The 27,022-nt window shown below is 41.0% G+C and overlaps 1 protein-coding gene across 2 annotated transcripts in view; it reads left to right on the top strand.

The window, feature by feature from the left end:
- Positions 1-27,022, top strand: part of tbc1d22a (TBC1 domain family, member 22a) — a 121,965-nt gene that overhangs the window by 48,434 nt on the left and 46,509 nt on the right. Inside the window, exons 7-10 of one of the 2 annotated variants that reach the window (XM_058078049.1) lie at positions 6,432-6,502; positions 13,057-13,185; positions 14,917-14,979; positions 18,913-19,027. In XM_058078049.1, the coding sequence (XP_057934032.1) occupies positions 6,432-6,502; positions 13,057-13,185; positions 14,917-14,979; positions 18,913-19,027 (378 nt within the window). Of the gene's footprint in view, positions 1-6,431; positions 6,503-13,056; positions 13,186-14,916; positions 14,980-15,262; positions 15,329-18,912; positions 19,028-27,022 lie in introns of both variants that reach the window. The other variant, XM_058078048.1, reaches the window with a different exon arrangement.

A 27,022-nucleotide genomic window follows, 5' to 3' on the forward strand; every position in this document is an offset into this window, starting at 1 on the left:
ATCAGGTCTATAATCGTGGTGGAGGTACTTTTTTTTTTTTTAAACCACAAGAGTCCTCTTAGTTTACGAGCCTTCTGCTCCCTGGTGGCATTGCTTCGTCCTTCTTGAGATGAGTTACATCGTCCAAGAATCTCGCAGCATTGAAGAGGTTTATAAGCAGGGATCTTAAATGTTTTATACACTGCATGATAAAGCTGTCACTTCTAATGGCATTGTTTTTTTTTGTTTTTTTCTTGACCTCTCGAGATGATGTCAAGTGACAATAACAGAAGGGAACAATAGATGACATTCACCCACTTTTCCTCACACTGAATCGTATAGCTAGCCTTCTTGCAAACTGTATCCCGTGCGGATTTATTAGTTATTTTTGTCTGGAGAACCTGAGTTTGTCACAAGAATGTATACGTCCATCCCAAGTCCATATCAACTATCCAACTTCCCTCGACCAGTTGTATCGATTCTAACTGAATTGGGCAGGGTACGCGTATGATCATTGATGTGTTACCACGTACGCTTTTTCTAAGCCACTTTGGGCTTGTTGACTGTAAAGTTGTTTTGGACGTGTTTTCAGAGCACTAGTTGCTTCGTTCTCTGGGCAGTCAGCGTAGACAAAGAACGCTTGATGTCTTAAAAAAATGGCTCAAAAAGTACGGGAAAACATATCAACTCAGTTTATCGATAAGCCACTCACCTACGGACATACTTGGCATTCGAGGTGGATGAATGCGGTGCGATTATAAATTGACACAGTGCCTCAGTGTGAATTCAGTTTCCAATCACTGTCACGTTGTACAAAAATATTCCATATATTAATATTGCATCGTATCACGACTGAATTTCTGGAATTGAGACAACCCTCGTCAAACCCTTTTTGGCGTATTTAAATTGGTACTTTAAATCTCTAAGGTCTTACAACAGCCCCGATATTTTGGTATCATATCAAAGTACAATGGGCTGTAATTGTGTCAGTCTGACTTGTTAGTTGATGTTCTTTTATTATTATTTTATTGCTGAGTGAAGAGAATATTTTGAAATCTTACTGCCTTAGTCCAGTTAAGAGTTTTCCTGGCTTTTGCTCCTCGGAATCCCACTTTGTTTTGCAGGTATGTGCACTATTCACACATGTGTGCCAGAACCCTGCTTTGCCCCAGTGCTCTCGCTTCGTCTGAATGATGCCTGAATAGTGCATGGCTCCGGCCTGCCAACCTCCTTTCTCTCCTGCTGCCGTCAACGCCATGCTCAGCCGGCGTTGACTGACAGCACTTCTTACCTTCACGCTGACACCCGGCCTTCTTCGTCTCCTCACTGGGCGCGTGTTGTGTTTGCACTCGTGACGGAATCGTGCACACAGGCAGGTAGTAGACTGAATTATGAATTAGCTGAATGGGTTCCAAGACCAAATCTCAATTCAGGTCATTGCCTTTTGGGAAATCCCTTGTACCTTGATGTAAGTAGTACAACTTTACTGGGCAAGAGAAGTAGTGACTCTAACACATTCTTCTCTCTCACTAGTACAGTTGATTTGGCTGTCATGCAGGCTCTCAACATCGTGTGCATCACTGGAGATGCTGTCAACAACATGCTTCTTTCCTCAAGCTGTAATCATTGTGGCTTTTAAGACACATGAGCGTTTTAATGAAACACAAACCATTGATAGATGCAGGGCGTCATTCTACAATTGCTGTTGTGGGTGTTCAACAGAAGGAACACATCCTAATCACCCCCCGTGATCCTCAGCAAGCCAAGACAAAGTGCACCCATGTATGTTCATGCATAATGCAGACTAGTAACCGTGTATTAGCCCTTGAGTTATACATTACTAAAGTTCAGGTGTTTTTTATGTGGGTGAGAAATCTGTCGACCAATCCTCTAGGGTCTGTTCCTGCCAGCGTGATGTACTGATTGCACTAATTCCAATACATGTACACCGTAATGTGATGTTTTATTGGTCCCACTAGAGAGATTCTGCTTTGACGTCGTCCCCCACTTGTGAATGTATACTTTGAAATGATTGTCTGCAGGGTAAATTGTCTGTAAAGAATGTCTTTGCCTTGCTGCATTTATTTCTATAGAGACCGCTTAAAGAGACGCCTTCAAAATTGCAATTAGTGGATTTTTTTTTTTTTTTTTGCGTCCTGACACAAATTAGGATGTGCAGAAAGGGATGGGGTGACGGCTGAACTGACAAATTTGCTGGTTCCATTGCATTGTTAACTTTGCTCATCAAAGCAGACAAGGACAGTTAGTCCCCTCGCAGCCTCTAGGGCAGTTGCAGAAACTTTTCACCCACAACAGATTAATTCTCCAAAATGGCATGAAATGTGTAATTTATTCTAGCGGTAGCGAGGGTATGGTTGTCTCATTCATATTGCACAAGTGATGCCCTCAGAGAGTCGGAGATATGAGCTAGCCTTGCGCTAATAAAACGACATCTGTAATTTAGCCTGTATGTCAACTGTGCTCAAGCTGCCCCCACCATCTCTGCTGACTGGGAAATGGAATTTTTACTCAGATGATTTTCATCGAGCTGGAGAGCAGATGATTGCAAGTTTTACGATATACGCTTAATGTGTGGGTTTGCATATACAGTAATTTGTCTTTTTGTCTCTGTTAATTGGTTCCACACACAACCTTTATGAGTGAAATTCTGCCAAGTAGGATTCCTTGTTCATACACAGAATATGTTGGTAGTTGGAGCAAAGAAAAAATCTGTTTCTGACCTTTTAAAAACAGTTTTAATATTATTAGAGCCATCTAGACATGAAATAACACCCCTATAGTCACCTTTACACTCGTATTACCCAATGTACTAGACATAAGTGAAAAATAACACTTGTGCATGTGTGTGTTGCTGTGGATGTGTTCCAGTGCTAGCGGAGCTGAGTGGCGGGTAGACAGAAAGTGAGGTCAGGGACGGAGTTTCTTGGCGGCAACCTGCCTGTGCGCACGATTCCCTCACAAGTGCAATCTCCAGTGTGTGCACCACTCATGGCACTACCATACTTGACCTTAGGCAAGAGACAATTATTTGGCTTCTCACTTGTGGTGTTAGCTTTGTACATAATATTGGCTTTGTGTTGTTATTTTTAGTACAAACTATACATTGACTACATGGGGTGTATATACTATATATTCTCCCACATTTGCATCACCACAAGCATCTTATTCCCTCCTAACTTCTATTACGTTGCCTTGCATTGCTCCTCAAGAAGCTCCACCCCAACTGACCTCCCTAAAGTATAGCCAGGTTTCATTTCTACAGCGTAGTGTATGGAGGGTTCTGACTTTTGTGAGATACTGTACCCTCTGTATGGCATCACTGTAGCATCAGGATGTAGCCAAGCTAGTGCCTCATTCCCCCGACCCCCTCAAAACCCCCTACGGCGAGATTAATGCCAGGCGTGAGAAATATAACATAGTTTAATTAAGCCTGAGTCCACAAGATTCATGGACTCATTTCGTTGTCTGACAGTGCAAATGAAGGTTCAAAGGGTGCACGCCAAGAGAAGGGGACACCCTTGACTAGCTTTTAAAAGAATAATGAATGCAGAGCTGCACGTGCGATAACGATTTCGCCCTTAACGACTTCGGTGAAAATGGTACATAACTTCCCTGTGGCTTCCACATAAAGGCACATGTCATTGGAGGTGGACTAATGGTGCATTCAGGCACACTCGTGAAAGAGCGATGGAAAATGATGCACATTGTCACCAACCTGTGAGTGAATGTGCAGAAAAGAGAGTTTTGTGGTGATTTCAAAAGGCAGACAAATGTAATACCAGCGCGTTCATTCAGCAGCAAACACAGCTCAGGAGCCTTGGTGAGAAAACACGCTTCTCCCTTCATCTTTACGTATGAATGCACACTGTAAGTTAGTGATGCGCTACTCATCCATACATGTTACCTTCTTCTACATAAAGCAAACAAAAAAAAATCCATAGCATTTCATTCCATTCATGTCTGAATATCTGTTTTGTGTTCCGACTTACACGAGTAGTTGTAATCAACCCTGACTAGAGGTTCTCACAAAGCCCTTCCCTGCACTACATCACTATTGAATTTCTACATAATTAAAGCCGCACAGGGCAAGGTAAGTGAGAAACTTTAAGTGGGAAATGCGCAGGAATTATTGTGAATAAATGGCCGCTTCTATCAGGCGAACAAGCTCTAATGCGTTTCACTCAATTTAGCCAATGGACCTAGCCCATTGCTGTTTAGCTGATTTCTATTTCCGATGCCGCTATCTGTCTCTGACTTCATTGCATTTTCCTTGAAGAACCGGCCAGGCACAGTCATTTGGCAGCACTAATCAATACCATTCACTCTGGGTGAAGGCCTTATCAATTTCCAGCCGCTGCCTTGAATACAAGTCTTGGAAGAATTTGTCTTTTCTATTAGGTACATTTGTACCTTTTAGCTGCAGAAAAGTGTATTCATGTAGTGCCACCTCTGCTTTGCTTTTTCTTAAATGTCATGCAAAATGCACTTTTTAATGATGTTACAGTAAACCTCGGCTATATCGGACTCGGATATATTGGAAATTCGCTCACATCGGACAGATAAAAAAGAACCAATTTTTCTGTAATGCATTTCCAATAAAAATTCATTGCATATATCGGATTTTTTATAACGGATTTTGCCTATTTCGGACAAAATCTCCAGTCCCGTTCCAATGCATTTCCATTAAATTTCCCTCGCATATATCGGATGGCCGCATCGTGGCGCTCCGATTCGCCGAATCGTGACAGGCCGCTATACGACGTCATTTGCAGCGTTTGCAGCATTGCCTGCGCGTCCAGGTACATTGGAAACATAGTCAAGGAAGTGCCTTTTTATAACGGATTAAAATCCGATTTACGCATATACCGGATATAAATCCGATATATGCGTAAAACGGACATTTTCCGGTATACGCATATAACGAATTTCGCTTATATCGGACAAAACCAGTGGGAACAATTGAATCCGATATATCCGAGGTTTACTGTATAACCGTAATATGTGTCTAGTCTGGACTTCTGCCAACGCATCAGTTGTGAATAAAAAAAGTGAGCAAGTGAGCATAGACCTCTGCCAAGGCCGTAGTCTCTCCAAGGTATGTATGCAAAATTGACTTTTTAATGATGTTCTAACAGTAATATTTTGAATGGATTTGATTAAAATGTGTTATCATTACACATGTCCAAGGACAAGATGATAAAATGTATTGTAGAGAATGCTTCCCTAGAGCCTGTTTGTATATAAAACAAAAAAATCTCAAAAGAAAGTTTGATCATTTTGTATTTCTTAATCGAACTGTTAAAGTGTGACTATGGTCATCCCTCAACATTTTACAGTTCAAACATTCTTCACTCACACACACACACACGGCACACCCGGAGTTTCAGGTGGTGCAGGGTGGTCAAACTGTGGACGGTTACGTGCAGATGTTACAGCGGGCATCCCTCATGTCTGGTGGCCCTGGTCTGTGTGGGAACAGCTGGGTTTTTCAACAGGACAACGCAGCAGTTCACAATGCTGGCTTGACCAAGGACTACTTCCTGCATGTTTCCCTGACTTACATCCCATAGAGAACATTTGGGGATGTACGGCAGGGAAGTTTATAAAAATGCCCTTCATGAAGCCATCTTCACCACTTGGAGCAATGTATTGATACAGTATTGTGGGACATGTGAGACTTACATCAAATTGTAGAAAAACACGACTGTGTCGCATGGTACCTTTTTTTAAAAGCAACAATGGTTGTAAACCGGCAGAAAAAAAGCAAGCATTTCACAGTAGCATTAAAATCCTCAGAATCCATCATTGACAGCGGCCCAGTGAATGATTTACTGCCTCTTGACCATGCAGATAACGAAAATGCACGGAAAATACTTGCTGTTAACTTGCAGGCAAAATTGACTCACACATTGTCCGAATAACAATAGATCCAGGTAGCGAGATACCAATCCCGGTGTGCGCACTCCTTATATAGACACTACGAGCCATCACTTCTTGCTGTCAAAGTGTGTGTCACAGAGATAGCGTCATAGACTTGATGTAATGTGTAGTAGCGAGGCTCTTCACTGGCTTAAGATGAGCAGTCTTTTTAAAACCACTATAAAGGTTAAATTTGCAAGTCTTCATCGGATTTATTTTATGTGATGGCTCTCCAGCTCGCCTACCTTGTCTGAAAGATGAAGATAATTATTTATATCTTTCCAGGGTCATTTTCACTAAAAGCACATGGCCGGTTGGTTATTTGATTGACTGATGTGACTGTTGAAGAGTTATTTAATGATCCAGCGATGACAAGAATGGTTTTAATAGTGGATAACACAAAGCCTACTTCCTTGGCCCTTTTATCGGCACATCAGTTTCATCATTTATTTTAAAAAAGGCTAAAATTTGTCCTGTATTAATTAATTTGTTTCTTTATTTTTTTTTTGCAGAAGAACTTCGAAAACTCAGCTGGTCTGGAATCCCCAGACAAGTTCGACCAATCACGTGGAAGCTCCTCTCTGTAAGTTGGACACGTTTACTTTCCGAATACGTATTCATAATATGAGTACTATTGTGCATGGATTACAGACGGATAGTCTTGCATATGAGCCAAAAACAAACAAAGGCAAAAACCATTTCGGTAACATTTTAACATAGCTTGTCATGTTGCCGCAAAAGGCAGGTACACATTTTTTATTACAGGAATATTAATGACCCTTTAAAAAGTAGGTTAGCATGAATAGATAGCAACGTCTATGTCTAAAAACATGCTAGGTTAATTGGCGACTTCAAATTGTCCATAGATATGAATGTGAGTGTGAATGGTTGTTTGTCTATATGTGCCCTGTGATTGGCTGGCGACCAGTCCAGGGTGTACCCCGCCTCTCGCCTGAAGACAGCTGGGATAGGCTCCAGCACCCCCGCAACCCTCGTGAGGAAAAAGCGGTAGAAAATGAATGAATGAATGAGTTTTCAAACTAATTGTGGTCAATATGTGTGTAAATTAGTATACACAGTCATACAAAATATGACCTAGCATTGTTTTAAGTTAATTTTTAAGGTCTGGTGACTGTTGTTTTGTAGTGGCAGGCCACCACGATCAATTACATGTAGTGGAAACTACTAGTACTACTACTACTACTACTTCACAGCAAGTGCAGACGACGATGAACAGCTCATAATAAACACATAACGTATGATCGCCACTAATCACAAACACACACACACACACCGTTCCTGTCATCATCTTTGTCCTGACTCCCCTGCCCCCCCTCCCTTTTTTTGATTTATGAAGACTGGTAATAGTTTGTGTGTTTTGAATAGGGAAAATTAATTGCGAGGAACCAATAATTTATTCATGAAACACTCGGTGTGTTTACTCATTAAGCCATTGTTGTGGTATACAGCGCCGAGTCTGCAGAGAGACGACGAGCTTTTTGAGCACCATGACTCTCCCATTAATTACCGCACAATAGCTAATGTGCCGCAGAAAAGATGTCATTAAAGGTATTAGTGTGTGCAGTGGTGGTGTTGCTGGTGCAGTGCTACCCCACGGGGGGGCTTTAATGTTTTACAACTGCCTTATTTGGTCCTGTGCTAAATTGTTGCAATATAACACCACAGCACACTGCAATAGATACCAACCTATTAATGGTGTTTCTTTTGTATCCTTGAGAGTACATACTGTATGTAGTGCTGTATATGCACTTAAAAATTGCATAAATACATCTGCCTAGTGGTCTATGTGGAGAAGCGCTTCCCTGTGGAGAAATGAATGTTCCAAAAGCGAGAAGTGGGCTAGGACAAACAAGCAACACAGCTTGCAGCAGAGTTATGAGTGACCTTTCTTCCATAAGCTCTTCCCCTTTTGTTCCAAAGCTTTATCTTTTAGTCACTAGTTTAAGGGAGTGCATTTATATTTGTACGTGGTTAGTCTAAGACAGGGGTGCTCACACTTTTTCAGCATGCGAGCTACTTTTAAAATGACCGAGTCAAAATGATCTACCCACTACAAAAATGCAAAACATCTATTTATTTTCAAATGTATTGAGGATTATTTGTACGTACAATGTATGTTGATGTACCTTACATAACCAAATGAGCCAATATTGCAAAACACACATAATTAACTATTAACATTTTTTGTAATTACCTGAGTTTACTTTGATGACTTGCACTGAATTGAATCAGCCAGGGATGCATAGTCCGGACAGTAGCTGCTGATAGCCAGCCTCAAGCACACTTCCAAATGTTTATCAGTCATGGATAATATCCGTATCACAATATCCGTATAATATTCCATATCCGTATGGAAGTGATATGTTTTTTGCCTTTTTACTTGGTCCAGTTTTTGCCTTTTTACTTGGTCCAGCTCCTTCACTCATTTTAGTGACCATAAACTTTAGCGAGGGCTTTAAAATCTCGCAATTCGCCGACTAGCTTAGCACTTTGCATCGTTGTTTACGCATGAGCGGTGACCTAAAGGTCAAAATTCAGTTGTCATCTGATTGGTTGTCCTGTATGTCAATCAAGTAACGGGGCTGGATGATAGGCTGACATCGTAAGTTCTGCTGCACTTAGAGACGTTGTTTGATTTGATTGGTCGCCCGAAGGGCAACATTCAGTTGTCATCTGAATGGCTGCCCTGTATATCAATCAAGTGACGGCATTGATGCTGGGATGATATTTTTTTAATGTCACACCGCGATCGACCAGTACCACCTCCGCGATCGACCGGTAGCTCACGATCGACTTAATGAGCACCCCTGGTCTAAGACAACTGGAAGGCCACCAAATTACGTTAACATGGAAGTGCTCATCATTAATGAGCCAAAACATATTCACAACACAGTCAATTAATGTTGTTTTGTCCCTGTTGCTTGCTTGTTAGTGTAAATCTCAAAAATCATTGCACTATGGGCCACGGACGAAGAAAAAAAACCTCACTGAATAACAGGGTAGCTCTTTGTTGCTTGTTCACTTCATTTGCCACTGAGCGGTGAGTGTCAGTGAAAAGTGTGTAGGTTAGGTTCCTACCTTATTTTTCAGCATTTTTGAATTAGTCTCAGAGGTTCCACAGTGATGTATTGGGAATGCGTTTCTCAAATATTACCATGATGCTGGAATTTAAAGCATTTGAAAGTGCTTTTAGTAAGCCCTACTGGGAACACATCGTTTTGTGTGTATGCAGCTTTAATGCTAATTAGCTGTGTCCACCAAGTGGAGAAATTATAAGGCTCCTTTCCTGGTTGTGTAGGTTATTTTAGTTTATTTTCTGCACTACAGACAAAAGCATTTGATAGCAAGATACTATATGTTTGGATGTTTCTCAGTTTACAAAAAAAAAATAGCTGCTGGTATGCTTACAAATCCACTCAGCATACGGTCGTTTATATTCAAATATCACAGCATTTTATGTTTTATTTTATATGTATCAGTAATTATTCATGAAGCTACTGTATGCTTTATTTGCTTTTTTAATATTTTGATTACTGTTTTGTAATGGCAAACACGTCTTTGTGTGTGCTTTAATGGAGGATCACTGTTGGTGAAATAGGGCAATATTATCATCCAATAATTGCAGTTATTGAATTATCAAATAATAATAAATACCGCAGCTTATCTTCAAAATTTACATACAATTCAATGTAGTTATTTAGAATTTCATTTTTTTTCTTCGTAGTTTGGGACCCCTGCTCTACTGGACTTCATTCACTTGTTTGCTTCTTCCAACAACAGCCAGAACAATTGCCTTTATCTTCTTTGTTGATGATTTCTCTGTCTAGATACTGTTGATAAGTTCACACGGCTTATATTTACTATGCAAACCCGACCTCGATTAGAAGTTTCTGGCCCACCTGGTGAGGATTTCAATAGACTTCTGCATCTTTGAGTGTGAATTATCTCAGGGTTACAACCAAAGCTTGGATTAAAGTTTCGAGCCGGAGTTAAAAAAAAAAAAAAAAAATCACTCATATCATCTGAAATGCCACAACACTTGACTGCCTTTTTCTGTCCTGTCTGTGCTACCATCGCATGGAGAGATAGATAGGAGGGATCAGGCTGGAAATCTATTCTCAATCTGCACACACACACACACACACACACACAGGCTCACAGCCCTTGCTGTATCCCATAAACTTGGCAGACACACCTAATAAAACTTCACTCCACTGATGTCCCTTGCGCCCTTCCCCTGCTCGCCAGCATGCACCATCTTATTTAGATTTTCCTCCCCTGCTCCCCTCCTCCAAAAGACACTTGCTGTTTTTTTTACCTGACAAAAATGAGAAACAAATCCCACCCCCCTTGCATTCAGTGCAGGGTAATCCCACCCCAATGGCCTGCATTTACCACCACATCACAGTGAGGGTGCACAGCCACTCTTATTATTCAGCGCGGAAATGAAAAAGTAGTCGACAGGAAATATTGCATAGTGTATTGTTGCGCCACATCATTCCACTATGCAAGCAAGGAGCAAGCTCCACAGGTTGGGCCCCCGGGCCGCTCAAATGCATCTAGTTGAACTTCCCATTATTTCAGAAATAACGCCATCTCATTTCATTTGTTTAAAGAGCACTTGGCGTCCGAGCCTGGAGTAAAAGGGAAATAGATTTAATGACTTTTCTGCTTTGTGAAAGAATGTCAGCCCGTGGCAATATGTACATTTGCTAATGGAGTGTGGCTGCAAAATGAGAAGCATTGGGGGAGACGAAAAACTAACCGGCTGTAGAAATACTGATAAGTCTAGGGGTTTATGTGATATGTATCATAAAGCAGCAGGAATGATTTGAGAGATGATGTTAAACTGCTGGTGTACTGTAGCTTGTTTCGACCGAGGGGAACACTCATAATAATATAATAATAATCTATTTATTCATTATTTTTTTGTTTTTTTAGATTGTTTCACTCAATCACGGTTTTTAGTACGGACCTTTTAGTAAAACAAAATGCATATTGAAACAATGTTTTTTGCCTAAATGTAGTATTTTCAAGTGGCAAAAAATGAGCTACTGTTGCTGCAGTAACCCATGGCAAGCTAAAAGTCACCTCAGAACCCCTGACGTCACTTCCTGTCCATGCGGCTGTGCACAAATTAACCTTTTTTTTTGGCTTCTACAAAACTCAGCAACTTGACTTCGCTCTCAGCCTGGGTCCATCTAGCAGGCAAATGCCACTGCCCCCTATAGTCCAACCCATACACAATACTCGTATTGCTACCATATCACATGAAAACACAAGAATCCTAATAAAAGTATGCACAAAAGAAGGAAGTTTGGATTTTGATTGTGACAACTGTCGATGCCGATGTCAGTCAGCCAGTCCATTGGGCGTCGAGATAAGTGGCTTCCACTGTATAAAAACATTCAAAAACAGTCAAATGTGGGCTAATTGAAGAGCAATTTAACAGGAAGTTTTGCTCCATCCCTAATGGGACATTTTGTTTCCACTCCTGTTCAGTCTAAAAAAAAAATATTTAGCTGGTGTGCAGGCATAGTTAAAAAGAAACCGCTTCATTTCAATTCCCCAAATGAATTCCCAACATGTATTTACCCTTTTTTTTTCTTCAGAGGGTTTGCTCAAGTGGAAGGTCCATTAGAGAGATGGAACGATTGATGTCGCGGAAGGAGAATGAAGCGATGAGGTTTTTGTAGACTAACACAGAGGCACATTTGCTACCATGCATTTCCACTTCGACAACACCCCCTCCCTCCCCGCCACCCACCCATAACTCAACCCCTTTTAACCAGGAAACCACAAATGAATTCAAAATTAGCCACTCAAATTCAAGCACTTTCTCTTAGAAGTGCACTTTATCGTGAGAAATATTTGATGTTTCAAAAAGCAGCAGTTTGTCTTGAAACACAAATGTTCTTCTCGTTGTGTGGGTGTACTGGTGTACGTGTGTGTGTGTGTGTGGGTTGGTCCTGTTGAGAGCCGTAAAGCAGCTGCAGTGTCACCGACCTCCGCTAAGCTGTCCATTAACCTTTAACACACGCACACACACGCTGCCCCCCCTCGCGTCTGGCAGCCTGCACACAACACCAGTTGCCACTGTTTAGTCTGGTTCAACTTGTGATGGGTGAGCATTTTTTTTATTTTTGGCAGACACCCAATACAGAAAATAAGTCACATGGTATTTGCTTATGGACTGAAACGTGACCGCCTAGCTGACCGGCAGAGGCAAGCAGCCAGGTAGATAAGATGGAAGATCTGCTTGCAGGTTATTAACTGAAGCCAGATAAGGCAATATGAGGTCGAAATACAGACTGGCTATATAATATTAGAAGACTTACCTCACAGAAGGGAGCATAGTGACATAATGCCCGGGGTGGAGACGTCCGCCAGTGCGTCAATGTGCTCGAGAGAGTTGTAGATTATATTAACGGTCAATTTGGAGGCTATAATTGGTTGCGCCGGGAGACGGCCTTCATATTCTGTCCATCCCATGTGTCTGATCTAGGGTTGCCACCTCTCTAATGTCGCTCATTCATCAGGAAGGCTGCCCTTCAGTGTGATACCAGGGAGGGAGTTTGTTGCACCGAAGAATGAAATGAAATGACCGTACTTCACAAGGTGGCCGGGCTGTGCATTGCGATTCAGATTGGATAACTTCTAAACCCTAAAGGCACTCATTCAGTTTTAGCGGCTGTTTGTTGTTCGGTCGAAGAATTTGTCTGCTTATTGCATAAGCGTCGACTGCTGACAGAGCATGCACTTAATCTAATATCACAAAGTTTTGTTCATAGAATACAGATGTTTGTTATGGTAGTCTCTCACCAGTTGCAGTCTATCATATTTTATATATATAATACTGAATACCTACAGGAGTTAGTTTGCCGCATATGAAGCCTCAGCCAGAGGGCTCAGGGGTCAAAAACATACCCATTCACACCAGTGGCATTAAAAAATAACCTGTAAAGTACAGTATATATGCAATGTAAACATTGAAAATGAAAGTGCAAACTGTTGATGCAGTGTCGTACAAGTTCACGTCACTTTCTTTGTAACCGCCACTTTTCGCTACGTCCTTCAAGCATGCAAGTCTGATTCTTATTGTGTGACCTTTTTAAGGGTTACCTGCCAGCCAACGCAGAGAGGCGAGACAATGTCCTCCAGAGGAAGCGACAGGAGTATTTTGGCTTCATCCAGCAGTACTACGACTCCCGCAATGACGAACACCATCAGGACACATACAGACAGGTAGATACTCCCACACATACAAACACTACAATTGATTGTCCTCCTTCTTCCTGTTTAGTTATTTCTTTCACATTGCCTCATCTGTCTGACTCCTTGAAGGACGGAAAGATATACAGAGAACAAAAGATTCCATTTCCAATTACAAGAACAACGTCTTTGTCTCGTATGTGTGTGTGTGTGTGTGTGCTTGAGTGTGCATGTCTAAGTGCTGGCAGGATTGCGCCCTGCAGAAAGGACCGCTGAAACCAGTTATTGAACAAAAAGTGTTTTTCTGTGTGTTTTTGCATCGAGGCTATGTGACCCAACTCTGCTCCGAGTTTACACAAGCAGCCTCCAGCTTCAGTGTTGCCCAAATGAGCACTACTCTTTGGCTCTGAAAATAACAAGTTTTACTTTATCGTTCATTTTACACTGATAACAAACATGAGAGTGGGCTGTTGATGGCAAACTTTTCATATTTCATCCGTTCATCCGTTCTTGCCAGTTTGTTTTTGTGGTGACTTGTCTGCTGACAGAGCGGGCACCAATCTGTGTTTCTGTGGATCTTTTGGCAGCGAATGTGATAGCTTTATTTGTCTGTGGATTTACTATATTGATACACAATCACCTGTGCGTTTCTTTTTGTATTTGTGTTCATGTTGGCTAGTTGGAATGTGTCCATCTGCTCGTGTGTGTGTGGTCTTATATCTGTCACTCTTACTCTTTTTAAAATCTTGTTTGTTTTTGGCAGCTCTGCCAGACAGATTTAGTGTGTAAGCATTTGGCTGTAGCCATTGGAGAAATCCATGTTTGCTTTTTCAAGTATTTCTGCGGTTTTATTCCACCCGAAAGGAAAAGGTTGTTGCATGTTTGAAAACCCATGCCTGCAAAATAAGACAAATACTGCAATATGCAGTGTATGTTATAGAAAATGTACAAACACTCTGCGTGCAGCTCCACGTGGTTCTTCTTGAGCTTTGCTCTTATTTTGGTTTTCTGCTTTATGTTTGGAATGATATGCAGCTGCTTTGTGCTCACTGGAAGGCGCATGCAGCGGTAAATGTTTTGTGGTACAGTTGTCCCTCGTTTATCACGGTTAATTGGTTCCAGATAAGGGAATTTCCGCCAAATAGGATTCAATATTAATAAATAGAATATTCCGCCTCTCTTCCAAAGACAGCTGGGCTAGACTCCAGCATACCTGTGACCCTAGTGAGGATAAGCGGCATAGAAGATGGATGGATGGATGGAATGTTTTCATAGTTAATAGGGATGTTCCAAGATATCACAAGATTAAAACATGGCCAGATTTCTTGTTAATAGATTGAGCTATTTTTGACACATCTTCTGTAATCATGCTAACGAATGGGTTTACAAATGTGGAATTTTTCACCATCTTTGGAAAACAAAGTGTTTAGTTTCCAGCTAACTGCCTGAAGTTCTACCTCAAGCTAAAGTTTTTAAAATGCACAGGAGGAAATTAAAACCAAGCAATTATTTCTTAGCAAGACTGATAGACCGGATTTGCCATTTTATTTTATGGGGCATTTGGGGCCACACACCCACGCCATAAACTAAATCCTGCTGCAAGGTGCAGAGAGTGATTGCATTGACGGTGCAATGCACACAAATGTTTTTGTCAATGTCGTTTTCTCCTCGATATTGATTATCAACGTCTGCTTTTCTAGTTAGCGTTAGGAATGGCGTGTGAATGTCGGTGTGTCTAAAACGTTCTCTTCATGTTGCTGTCAGATCCACATAGATATCCCTAGGATGAGTCCTGAGTCTTTGGTGCTACAGCCAAAGGTGACAGAGGTAAGGGCGGACAGGACTGTGAGTACACCTTCCTTCCGTAACGCCAAAAAAAAAAGAAATCGGTCACAATCTGGACTATCTCAGTGGGCTTGGCTCCCGCCGCTGTCCTGCATCCCTTCTGACGATTCTGTCACGTTGCTCGTTGCCGTGGGGAGGTACACTCTTTAATGTTGCGTTCGAGGACGCCGACCCACTAACTTTTGCATCTCGCTGTCCGATCTGTGCTAACCTGCCTCGTTGCTTCAGAGTTTGTCTTTTTTTCTCTCCCTTTCTGTCTCTGCAGATTCACATAGACATACCGAGAACTAATCCTCTTATTCCCCTCTTTCAACAAGCTTCTGTCCAAGAGGTGAGATCCTCCTCCTTCAAGCCCTTGCACGCACATCACCTCAACCAGCAGGGCTTTCTTACCCTCTTCTTTTGGGTTGGAGTGGAACTTTTTAAGTTGAACATGTGTAATCGTAAAATAGAACAGGATGTAGGAAAGCCCTTGCTGCCTGGCACACACACTTGCATCATATTTACCTGCAGCATGAAATCAAATAGACATAATTGTCCTCTTTGCATGGTTTGCGCTACTATAAATGACTATTAGAGTTTTGTAAGTGGTGATGTTGCACCAGCGTTATTGTTGAAGAGGAAAACCTGTAGGCTTCCCCTTTACTTAAACTATACAGTAGCTATCAAGGCACATTATTAGCAAAACAAACACTCCTGGGCCAAGATTTTCAGTCTTTAAATCTTATTAGTTTTGATTTGCCTGGATACAAGCAGTATTCTGTACTTAATATCCACTAGCCTGAGGAGGAAATGCAATAAAACAATAAATGTCTAATGAGGTACCCAAGTCAACAAACTTACAAACAAGCGTGAGCCTGCACATACTTACACTCATTAAAGCTTATTCGCCAGTGTTTTGCATTTGTGTATAAGAAGCAATAGTGAGAAATAAGATAATAATAAGTGACTTTCCACAAAGTAGGATTCCTTAGGGTGAGGAGCTTGGTCATCTATCTAGGGATAGATAGGACATGCTGGAGGGATTACGTCTCACAGCGGGCCTAGGAATGCCTTGGGATCGTCCTGGAAAAGAGTGGGACGTCTGGGCCTTCCTAATTAGACTGCTGCCCCCCCATGTGCCTCACTGAACATTACAGACACCTAGTGACCATTGTAGAATACTACATATCACAATTTGAACGTGTTTTTTAAGGGCCTTATATTTGTATTTAGTACATTTCAACATTTTCCTGCTTGAAAATACTTAATTTAGGCCTAAAAATATGTAAACATTGCTTTTTGACCAAAAACAAGAATACCAAGAAACTGCTAGTTTATTAATGTATATATTTTAGAAAAACTGTGATAAATTGAATCTGCAAAATTTGAACCGCAGTGTGGCCAGGGACGGCTGTAATAGCATTTGTCAGGAAAAAAAAAAAAAAAAATCACATTAGCAGTCGTACTGCACCTCCCTTTTGCCCTTCTAGTGTAAATAATACAACTCAAGGCTGTCTGGATGCGGTACAGAGTAATCTGTGAGCATACGCATCATATGTGGCATAGATTTATCCCCTCACCTTTTTCCACCAAGCTTGTTTTGCTTGCAAAATGAAAGCATTGATTTGAAATATTCCAGCCCTCGTATATTTCACCATGCAACAGACTCCAAAGGGGCCTTTTTATATGGTTATGCTTGCTGCAGTGCCACCTGAAAATCACCCCTGCTTCATTTTATTCAGTTGTTTGTTTCTGCAGCGCCCTCACTCCCCTCCTCACCCCCCATGGGGCTCTGTGAGATTTAGGCAGTCAACAGTCTGTTCCATTTCAGGCAGAGCGGTATATTGAAGCCATTCTGCAGGGATTTTATAAGTGATAGCTAAGTGTTTGTGTTTCTGCTGTTTTTGAACAGAGATGTGTTGACAATGTACTGATAATCACGTAAAAACAAAATAAAGTGCCTAATTTCCCCTTCAAATGCAGACGTGCTTAGTCTTGATTAGTGTTAAATATTGTCATGTACTGCATTTTAAATGAAAGACTGCACAGGCAGGAAGTAATTTATTTGAAACCCCACAAAAAGAAAAGCTAAGGACTTGTGTTTTTGCTACTTTTACATTCAAGCTCGTTTAACAGTTAACATGGCTTCTCTGTCTTAGCGTCACTATTCTCGTCATTCTCCAGTGATAAAGATACTTGGAGAATTGTACTTGTATATTAGTAACTACTTTAGCCATGCTAGCTCGTCACCACTAGCGACACATGGCACGGCTCGGTTGCGTCAATGTGGATCGAGTGGAAAAATGGGTCCCCTCCCATTCCATGTAGCAGTGGTGCTTTTCTGGCTTCTTACTTTGTCCTTCTTATTCACTCTGTTTTGAAACACATACATTTGTAATAAATAAACTAGAAGCTAACAAGTTTGTGCCATAACTTGCTATATGCTATGAACAGCGGCCGTCTCTTATGTCCCTGCAGTGATCCCGTAGCCTGTACATGCGTAAACAAACAATAACAGTATTGTGAAGGTGAACGTTTAAAGGTCTCTAAATAATGGAAAAAATCATATTCAGAAACTCCTAAACAGGTTATAACACCCGGTAAAAAACAAATCTACACAAACATACCCAATAATAAAATGTACAACTAAAAATACAGTGGCAAAACAATACACAAAAATAATGAGGCTAATAAAACTGTAAAAACAATAAAAACAATGCCCAAGTCAACCTGTGTTAAAAGCCAGTACATAAAAGTAAGATTTCAATAACAATTTCAAATGCTCATGTGTAAACTCATTTTTAGTGGCAGGCCATTCCAAAGTCTCTGACCTGCGAGACCTGCGACAGAAAATCATTGTTCTAGCGGGAACACAGACAGAGAGTAAGTCAGATAAATATGAAGGAGCCAGACCGTTCAGCGATTTTACAAAGTCTGAAACAGACGCATCGTCTTATGTTCGAGGTCTTCATATTTATGTGTTTCACACGCACCAGTGACATGCTAGAAACAGGGAAGTAGTCTTCTATTATGTGTCTTATATTTCCATGTGTGGAAAAGCTAAAACTTTGAAGGAGAAAATGCTGCTCAAAATGAAAATAGAACATCAGTGGGCATTTCCAGGAGCAGGCATGTGTCTTTTACATACAAAGGTTGGACTATTTGCCCGCGATAAAGTCGACGTGGGCAGGGATAAAGGCTCGTCGGCACAGGCTCACTTGAAGTTGTTCTCTGTGTAGGCGCCAATGTGAAATATGCATGTCAGCTTTGGAGGATGCATGAAAAGAAAGTCCCATTACCCCCGCCCCTCCCGCCCCCCCAAACCCCTGTTGCTGGCAGCAGAGCCTTTCTTGTTTGATGGATGGCGCTTCGATATTGGTGTGGAGGCAGGTAAAGGGATTTGAGGAGGGAAAGACCAAAAGAGCGCTGCATCTGTCCTAACAGTGATTTGACTTATTTAAATAAAAACAAGGGGCTCCCGAAACATCACCATTGCATGTTTTCTCTCACACAATGAGCTACAAGGTTATTCAGAAAGTGACAGAACATGACATCCTCTCCTATAAAAAAAAAATAAAAATATTTGATGTGTATGTATGATGCACACAGGTGCCCGTAGATGTATGTGTACCTTGGTGGGAATCCATTTGCGTGCAGGAAAAACAAACAGAACATTCAGCCGCCTCTAATTCACCAGTGCTGACAGCTTTTACTAGCCCACTCAAATAGGAAAGGAGTGTGCCTTGCAAAAAAAAAAAAGATAAAAATAAACAGGAATGGCACTAGGAGCCAAGGCTGAACAATCCTGATGATAAAACTTGCTGCAAAAGTCTATATATCTACTAAAATCCCAGCTCAGCATGTCTGCATGTCTCACAAAAATAAAGTACATTTACAGACTATTATTTTGACGCTGTCTCTCTTGTTTCAAAGATATTTGAACGCATCCTCTTCATTTGGGCCATTCGGCACCCAGCCAGCGGCTACGTTCAAGGCATCAACGACCTGGTCACGCCGTTTTTTGTGGTCTACGTCTTTGAGTACATCGGTGAGTAGCCTCGCTCCTTCCCAATTTCATTTTCACGCCTACTGAAATATTAAAGACTGATGTGTCAATCATCTTTTATTCCCACCTTCTGCTGCAAGCAGTCCACAGTTGCGCATTTCACCTTTCCTATCAGGCAAGAATCAGGGTTCATCACAGGTCACTCTCAAAACTTTTCTCTCTTTTCAGAGCTCTGGAGCCAATGCCTCTGCCCCCTTTTTTCTTAAATGCAAAATTTCATCTCTCCAAGCAGTCCTTTTGGCTTTTTTTATACGGCAAAAACAGCAGTAAGGTTCTGTTGAAAGCAGGGGTGGTCATACTTTTTCAGCCTGTGAGCTACTTTTAAAATGACAATCACAAACATATACTACCTCCTACTATGAATAGAGTACATATTGAAATATATTTATAAATATGCGTATGTATGTGCATTGTGCATGTAGATCAGGGAGCTCATACTTTCTCAGCATGCAAGTTACAAGTCAAAATGATCTGTTTCCTACTATAAAAACAGGAAAGCATATAAAGTATAAAATCTAGCCAGTAAACTTTGAAACTACTATCATGCAACTTGGACTCAAGTCACAATTTTGAAGACTGCTGGAGCCTATCCCAGTTCTCTTTGGGCGAGAGGCGGGGTACACCCTGCACTGGTCGCCAGCCAATCACAGGGCACATATAGACAAACAACCATTCACACTCGCATTCATACCTAGCCAATTAACCTAGCATGTTTTTGGAATGTGGGAGGAAACCGGAGTACCCGGAGAAAACCCACGCAGGCACGGGGAGAACATGCAAACTCCACACAGAGATGACCAAGGGTGGAATTGAACTCGGGTCTCCTAGCTGTGAGACCTGTGCGCTAACCACTCATCCTGGGAAGAAGCAGATCTTCCTTAAAAAAACAAATCACAACCAGCCCGCTATCCCCTTTCAGCAACCATGATACATTTTTATCTGGACAGTCATGTTCAATAATTAATCATATTAATCCATTTTCAATCATGCTTTTTTTATTCCACGTTGCCATTAATCTACAAAAAAGAAAGAACCACAAAAAAAGATTTTACTTGGTAAACAACTTGCCAGTTGGATATTTTCTCATCAGTTTGTATTCAAATTGACATCACTTGCCGAGTCTGGTCAAGTTTTTCTGTTTTTATTTTTTACCCCATTCAAATTAGAACTCCTAAATTGGAAGTCCTCTGTGAGGGGGGGGGGGTTGAATGGACCGTCACACAGCCATTTAGGGACCTCACTTTAAGTGCCGGTGTGCACTCAAGAGGTTGTAGATGTCTATTTTAATCCCTTTTGCCTGACATTTGTCAGAACTTTCACTTACTTTTTAACTTGTTTTTAGTGCTTTGCACTGCAGTGTACGCGCACAGGTCCTACAGTTAAAACAACCCATAAGACTATAAATCACTTGTGTGATTTATTGCGTATTTATTGGTAATGTCTCAGCAGATAAAGGCAATAGTAGGAAAAAACACATGGCAGATAGCTTTACAAAAACACACCCACCCTGTTATTGCACAAAAGCACAGATAGATATCTGTACATCTAAATACGGACGTCTTATTCGTGTAGCCTCGCTCAGGCTTTGTTTTCTACACTTTCATCATGTGTTCTCCTGTTTGCTGTGCTCCTCTTGTTTGTTTTCTTCATCCCTTCAATTTCCTACAAACCAAGACCTCTGCTTCAAAGCATCAAACCGCTTCTCTGTTCCTCATGTGCAGCTCCTGATGAGACATGAACATACACACACACACACACACACACACACCTAACAAAACTTTTTGCCATACCTAGATGGCATTGGGGGAAGTGTTCTCTGATAAAGGATTTCACGGGAGATGGGCCTAATTTTGGTTCTTGTCGTGGAAGTGTAGGAAGTGTGAGATTCACTCTTGTGATTCCTTCCCACTTTTTTCTCAACTCCCTTTCTTCGATGACATAACACTCATCTCAGTGTTTGTGTGTTGTAATTTGGCATAAGTTAACCCCGTTACCAACACCAAAATGTCACCCTGTAGAGACGACTTGCATGCTAATGCTGAACAATCCTAACATGGATTAATACTAAATGCCTTTTTATTTGTGTCAATGCTGAGAATCATTGCTGGTTCGATCCTCAGTCCTTGCGTGTTCATTCAACCTATTTATATATTGCAATACAAGACCGTCAACAGATATCCTGAACATACAAAACACACTTCTGGCCATTCAAAAAAACATGTCCTAAAGTACTACATCTTACATTAACAACGCAATTGGGACTGCGTTTCAAGTGTTCCGTAAAAACAAGCTTGAACATGGTTGCATGTAATTAACAGACATTTTATTTACTGCCACTAAAGTACACACTGTGCTGGGAAAGTAAGTGTAAAGTAACAAAATTGATTTCATAGGGCTCTATACATGGACTGTTACTCGGGTTGAAGGGGGCTCATCTCCAAACCTGATGGTTGCTGGTTCCAGCCTCAGTCGATGTATATTGATATGTATATATGATATTTGGGGCTACACAAACACAACCTTATTAGCGGATCGTACTGTAATGCTGCAGTTAACAGTAAGTAATGAAGTAATCCGTGTCCAAAATGCTTTTTCAGGATTCATTCAAAGAAGTGATTGTACTGTATTTATGCTGGATTCACCATAACTAAAATGTTCACATAAAATAGGTCAATTTTCAAGTGTTGGCTGTAATAGTATGTGATACTTTGCCGGGGAACAATAGTGTGGCAAAGATCATATTGGAGGAAAATTACTATTAGTGTTTTTCGTTTATCCAGCTGGACTGTGAGGCAATTTGGCTGCTGTCCCTCTTATCAGAGGGGAAATTGATTTGGAACGTCCGCGGTTCTCGTTTCCAATTTGCAAGCATTTGCTTTTGTCTATTCCAACTCCCGCCATTACTTGACAATTATAGTTCTACAGTCAATGCCGGGATGCGCCACGACAGGGCCAGGGAGCAAAGACTGGCCGTGCTTTAATTCAAATCAGACATTGATCACACCAGTGGATCCATATTGTAATCTGCATGGCGGTGTTGTAGTATGGATCTGCACTGACTAGAAATGAGGGCTGCATGCAATGACATGAAAGGAAAGGAAAGGTGAAGTCAGAAATACAGGAAAACATCTTCTGCAAAAAGAAAACAGCAAAATGTTCACATGCTGTCAGGTGGCAGCCAAGGTGGAAAAGAAGAACGGCCTGGTGTTACCTTGTCACCATTCCAACACTTGCCACAGCTGACAAGAAGTACTTACCAACAGCTTCACAGCTCGTTTCAGTGTTTGTCCTGTAAAGCATTATTTTAACACACTAGCACAGACCCTTTAAAGCCAGTGAGGTCTGCAGTACTTGGATGAGCAAGAGCAGCATTGATGGGGAATGGGTACGAAGGGGAAGCAACTCTCCCATAAAGTGGTGTTTAAAGTTGTCTTCCATCTCACATTTTTTAAACCAGAACGCCTCCACCGATCCCCAAATGCACATAAAATACCCTTTAATCTCCGGTAAATTAAGTGGAATGGGTACTTTCCTTCACAAAATGCTCTTAACAATTTGTTCTGCATGACAACTGGTGTGCGCCCGGGGCCACATTTTTTATGCATGCATTTTTTTTTTTTGGTCAGCCTGAAAGCATGTCTCGTAATTTGGCTATCTAGTTCGTCAAAGTAGTAAAATCATAGATTAGTGAAGATTTATTCATTTGTTTGTGTACACACCATGAATGTGGTTGTTTATACTTGCAGTGCATATCTGTATTGTAGCAGCATCTACATCATTGTCTGTGGCATAATGAGGCCTCTATATTGAATGAAAGCGTTCAATACAGCTTTCAAAAATGGTAACTGTGTTTCTCCACAATACTGCACAGTAAGATGCAACCTTAGCACCACAGAGGAGTATTGGCATGGATTTTATCCCGCCGTCAAGTTGCTCCCATAATTCACTCGACATAGCGACATGGTCACTAATTGGTCTATTTAGGTGACAAAAGTGACGGTAAGTGCCAGCTGGGAAGCTGCTGGGTGGCTAGGTCAATGTTTCCAAGTTGCCTCCACCTATAATTAGCTTCACTTTGCCGTGGGATGATGTGGATGCTTATTTAACATCATAGTTCTATGTAGTACAGTACATTAGGCTAACTTGAAACCATCTGAATGGCAGCATTGATTGTCCCTAGCTAGATGAGGTTGACCCGACTTCATGGAATACACCTTTCTACTGTAAAGAAAAATAAATAGGCGTAGCTGCACATCTTTAAATAAAGCATATAGCTCCGCCGGCTACAGTTATTGTCACAGTGTACAGTCGATCTTCGCTTTTCATGGGAATACCTAATAAAAATATCTATATTTGTTTGACACACGGCTGGTTCCTGCCTCTCCAAACTCTCCTGCTAGGTTTACGCTCTCAGATTTTTGCATCATTTGCAATAAAAGTGAGATTAAACTCAGCTTCAGAACCCTCTTGTTTTCAAAAGCCATTGTTCACAAGCGACAAAAGCTAACAAGCTAGATGCTAATTGCACAATTCAGATTTAATCCATGAATACGTCTCACACACTTATTACACACATTTGTAGTATAAAATGTACGAATACTCGCCACAAATGATAATGTAGATCAGTGGTTCCTGAACCTACCCATTCTTTGCCTACCCAGTTCACTAACACTTAAACCTGTTCAATCTGCATTAACTTGAAATATTGAACATGATTAATTCATTATTTAGTCATTTTTATGGTAATTCTGGGTCAAAAATGTGTATTTTACAAATAGACAAGTATTCGTCCTACATATATTTCATTTCGGCCTGACTTTGGGATCCTTTAATGGGTTTAAACTTGAGCTTCACTGTTGACCGCTTTGCAATTGCTATGATTTAAGTCTGCATATTAATTTGATACCAAATTGAAAGGGAAGGTTTAACAGACATGACAAGGCAGTACAAAAATACATACAACCTGTAATAAAGCCTAATTTTTGGAGGAATCTCCACTCTGTCATCTGGACACACACACATATTGGCGGGAACATGAATATAAATAAAATCTTCAAGTTTAAACACTCTTAATGCACAACGTAATCATCAAACTTACTTAATTGTTCATATCACTCACCCAGAGCAACGAAGAACGTCATGCTCTGTTTCCTTCCTTCTTTGCGTTCTGACTGTGCCCTCCGGGCTGCGAGGCATTCAGGCGCACTCATAGTTGTGAGTGTTAAGCGCTAATTGTTTTTCATTTTTATTCACGTACCCCCTTATGACACTTTGGGAACCTAGGATGTAGATGATTGATGAATAGGCGGAATCTTCAGTCACGGTATAGCCAATCACAGCGCACAACGATGATGCGTTCAGAGCTCGCTGAACCAAACGTGAAATCGCAACCGCTTGAAGAATAAACATATCAGTGAAGCGTAAGCATGTAAGCATTGTAGGTTTTTTTTTTAATAAGTTGTACTGTATATACATGGTCCACAGAACATTAAAAACAAACACCTCAACAAGACGCAGTAAAAAGATGGCTATCTGTTGCTATATAAGCTATATAAGAACCTGACCGAGCTTTTTACAGGGTTGGTAAGAATATATATGATGCTGTTAGCCTACACATCTGTACATGAGGTTCCATAGTGCAACAGCACAGGATGCTCCAGCAGCCTTAACAAAGATAAGACCAGCATGTCACCTGTAGTTTATGTACACTGCTTTTTCAATAATGTCGTCACAAGTGGGAAATTACATATTGCATACAGCGCTGTCAGTAATGTCTTTATCATGTGACAGGTCAGCAGATATGTAGTGGCGGAAGTATTTCGCCTCTTCGCAGACTGGAAATGCCAGAAAGAAGTCAGGGAAAGTTGATTTATTGTCATCTTTACTCCTGACAATCATGATGTTGCTGTTTTCTGAGTTGTATTTCATTTCAAAAGTCCAAGCCATAATGTGAACAAACCCTTAACAACAGCACTGTATGGAATGTATTCCATACATGATATGATCTGATTGGTTAGAGCACAGCTAACAGTGCCTATACCAAAATAATACACTTTTGTGCTCTCATTTTCAAATGTCTACACCTCACTGGATTGGAACTGATGAAAGCAGTAGCACTAAAACCGGGCCGGCTTGGATGATGGTACATTCATTTCATAGCCACCAGACTTTACAACAGCGTTCTTCAAATAAGCTATATTGAATGTGAATGAGCATGCCCACCGCTCCTCTGGGTCTGTTCTACAGTGCTGATGGTTTTAGCCTTTTTTCGATAAGTTGCCATCAGATTAATGACTGCTACAGACTGGCTTGAGCTACCTGAGCACCAGCGTCTCCATGTTGCTTGGTTTCTGCCCCGTTATCTGCTTTTACTTGGTCTAATTCCTCCATCTTTAATGATTGGACGAGATCATTGACTCGGTGTAGCCATTGTCTTCCCCCAGACAGTCTTTCATCTGTATTACTTCGCCTTGGTCTCCAATGTTCTATAGGCTTGAGAATGCAATCACCCTCTTTCTAGAGTTAAGTAATAGCATTGGGACCAGCAGAAATTGAATCAGCCGCGTGGTTTTGACCCTGCATCTTTTGCCTTTACCCATCTATCGCTTCAATGTCTCTCTTTCATATCAATTTAAAATATACTATTGACATTGTTAATGGTTTTCGTTCAATTTGCACCTCCTTTTGGTGATAAGTCGTTGTAGCTTACCAGATAGTGCCAACAAGTAATAGAAAATAAATTGTTTGTGTTTTGTGTCTGCGATTTTTACGCACAAAGTAATTTCAATGTTGTTTCTACCACCGGTGAGGCAATGGCAAGCAGAGTCCGAGCTTTACAACGGGATAAATAAGGCTAGAAATCAATAGGCGGGTGTCTGTGTCCACCCTGGTTTTATCCCAGAGATTCTCTCATTACTCCTGATAAAAAGCAATAGAGCTCAGAAATTACTTGGGAGAAATAGTTCTGTCAAAAAGTGATGTATCTGCTGTGAATAATCATAGAGGGTTATTGAATATTTTTAGATTAAGTTAATTACTTGACTATAAAAAGCCTTAAATTGAAACAGGCTGAGAAGCTTCAGATCTTTCTCGTTCACTCTCTGTCACCAATGGTTTGGGGATGGGGATAAAAATGATCTGCCTGAGCCGCAAGATGCTTGACCTGACGCAATTGGATGCAACTGCAAGGATCGTATGCTTGCGTCATCATAAATTGCGGCGTAAACACATTCCCAAGATGATTTGCATGGATGTGCGGACAATGACTGAATGCGGAAACAAACAAATACAAAAACAGCGTCACACTGTGCCGAGGCATCTCACTGCATTGTAACGTCCTTGAACTACTGACTACTCTTCCCCTAATGTGTCTTATTCCCAGCTAAACCTGCAGATTACACACGGTAATGACTTAATGGACTTCACCACTGAGACTTACTCAGGAAACTCTTGTCAGCTCCCAAATGTGTCCTGTATTATGTTCGCCGATTTACTATGCTTAAGCTGGAATGAACATCAAAAAGAGATTTAAAACCTACTGTATTTTTCTTCATCGGAAACCGGTAGCAGCCTTTGAATGAACCTTGAATAACTTTATCCTGAGAAAGTACATGTTGAAACCATTTTTTATACTTACCTTAATATATGCTACGTCACCAATGGATGCACATTTGCAAAAGTAAGCTATGCCTGCCAATATAAAGCCAAAATTTTAGTTATTCATTATACACACACAAAATAAAAATTACTCGAGATGATCTATATTGGATTTCATACCGATATCTGATATGCCGGTATTGTCCATCACGTCATCTCTGATACTGATATCAAAAGATGGTGATTTTGAAGAGCAGCTCTTCCCTAAACTAATATATTTGGTCACCCCTCGTGTAATACCCGAACACAAGATGTGTCTTTTGCTGTGAGGCATCCAAATTGTCCCATCCATCAATTTTCTATACCGTTTTTTCTCATTAG

The sequence above is a fragment of the Doryrhamphus excisus genome, chromosome 7, assembly GCF_030265055.1.
Source record: "Doryrhamphus excisus isolate RoL2022-K1 chromosome 7, RoL_Dexc_1.0, whole genome shotgun sequence".
Lineage (NCBI taxonomy): Eukaryota > Metazoa > Chordata > Actinopteri > Syngnathiformes > Syngnathidae > Doryrhamphus > Doryrhamphus excisus.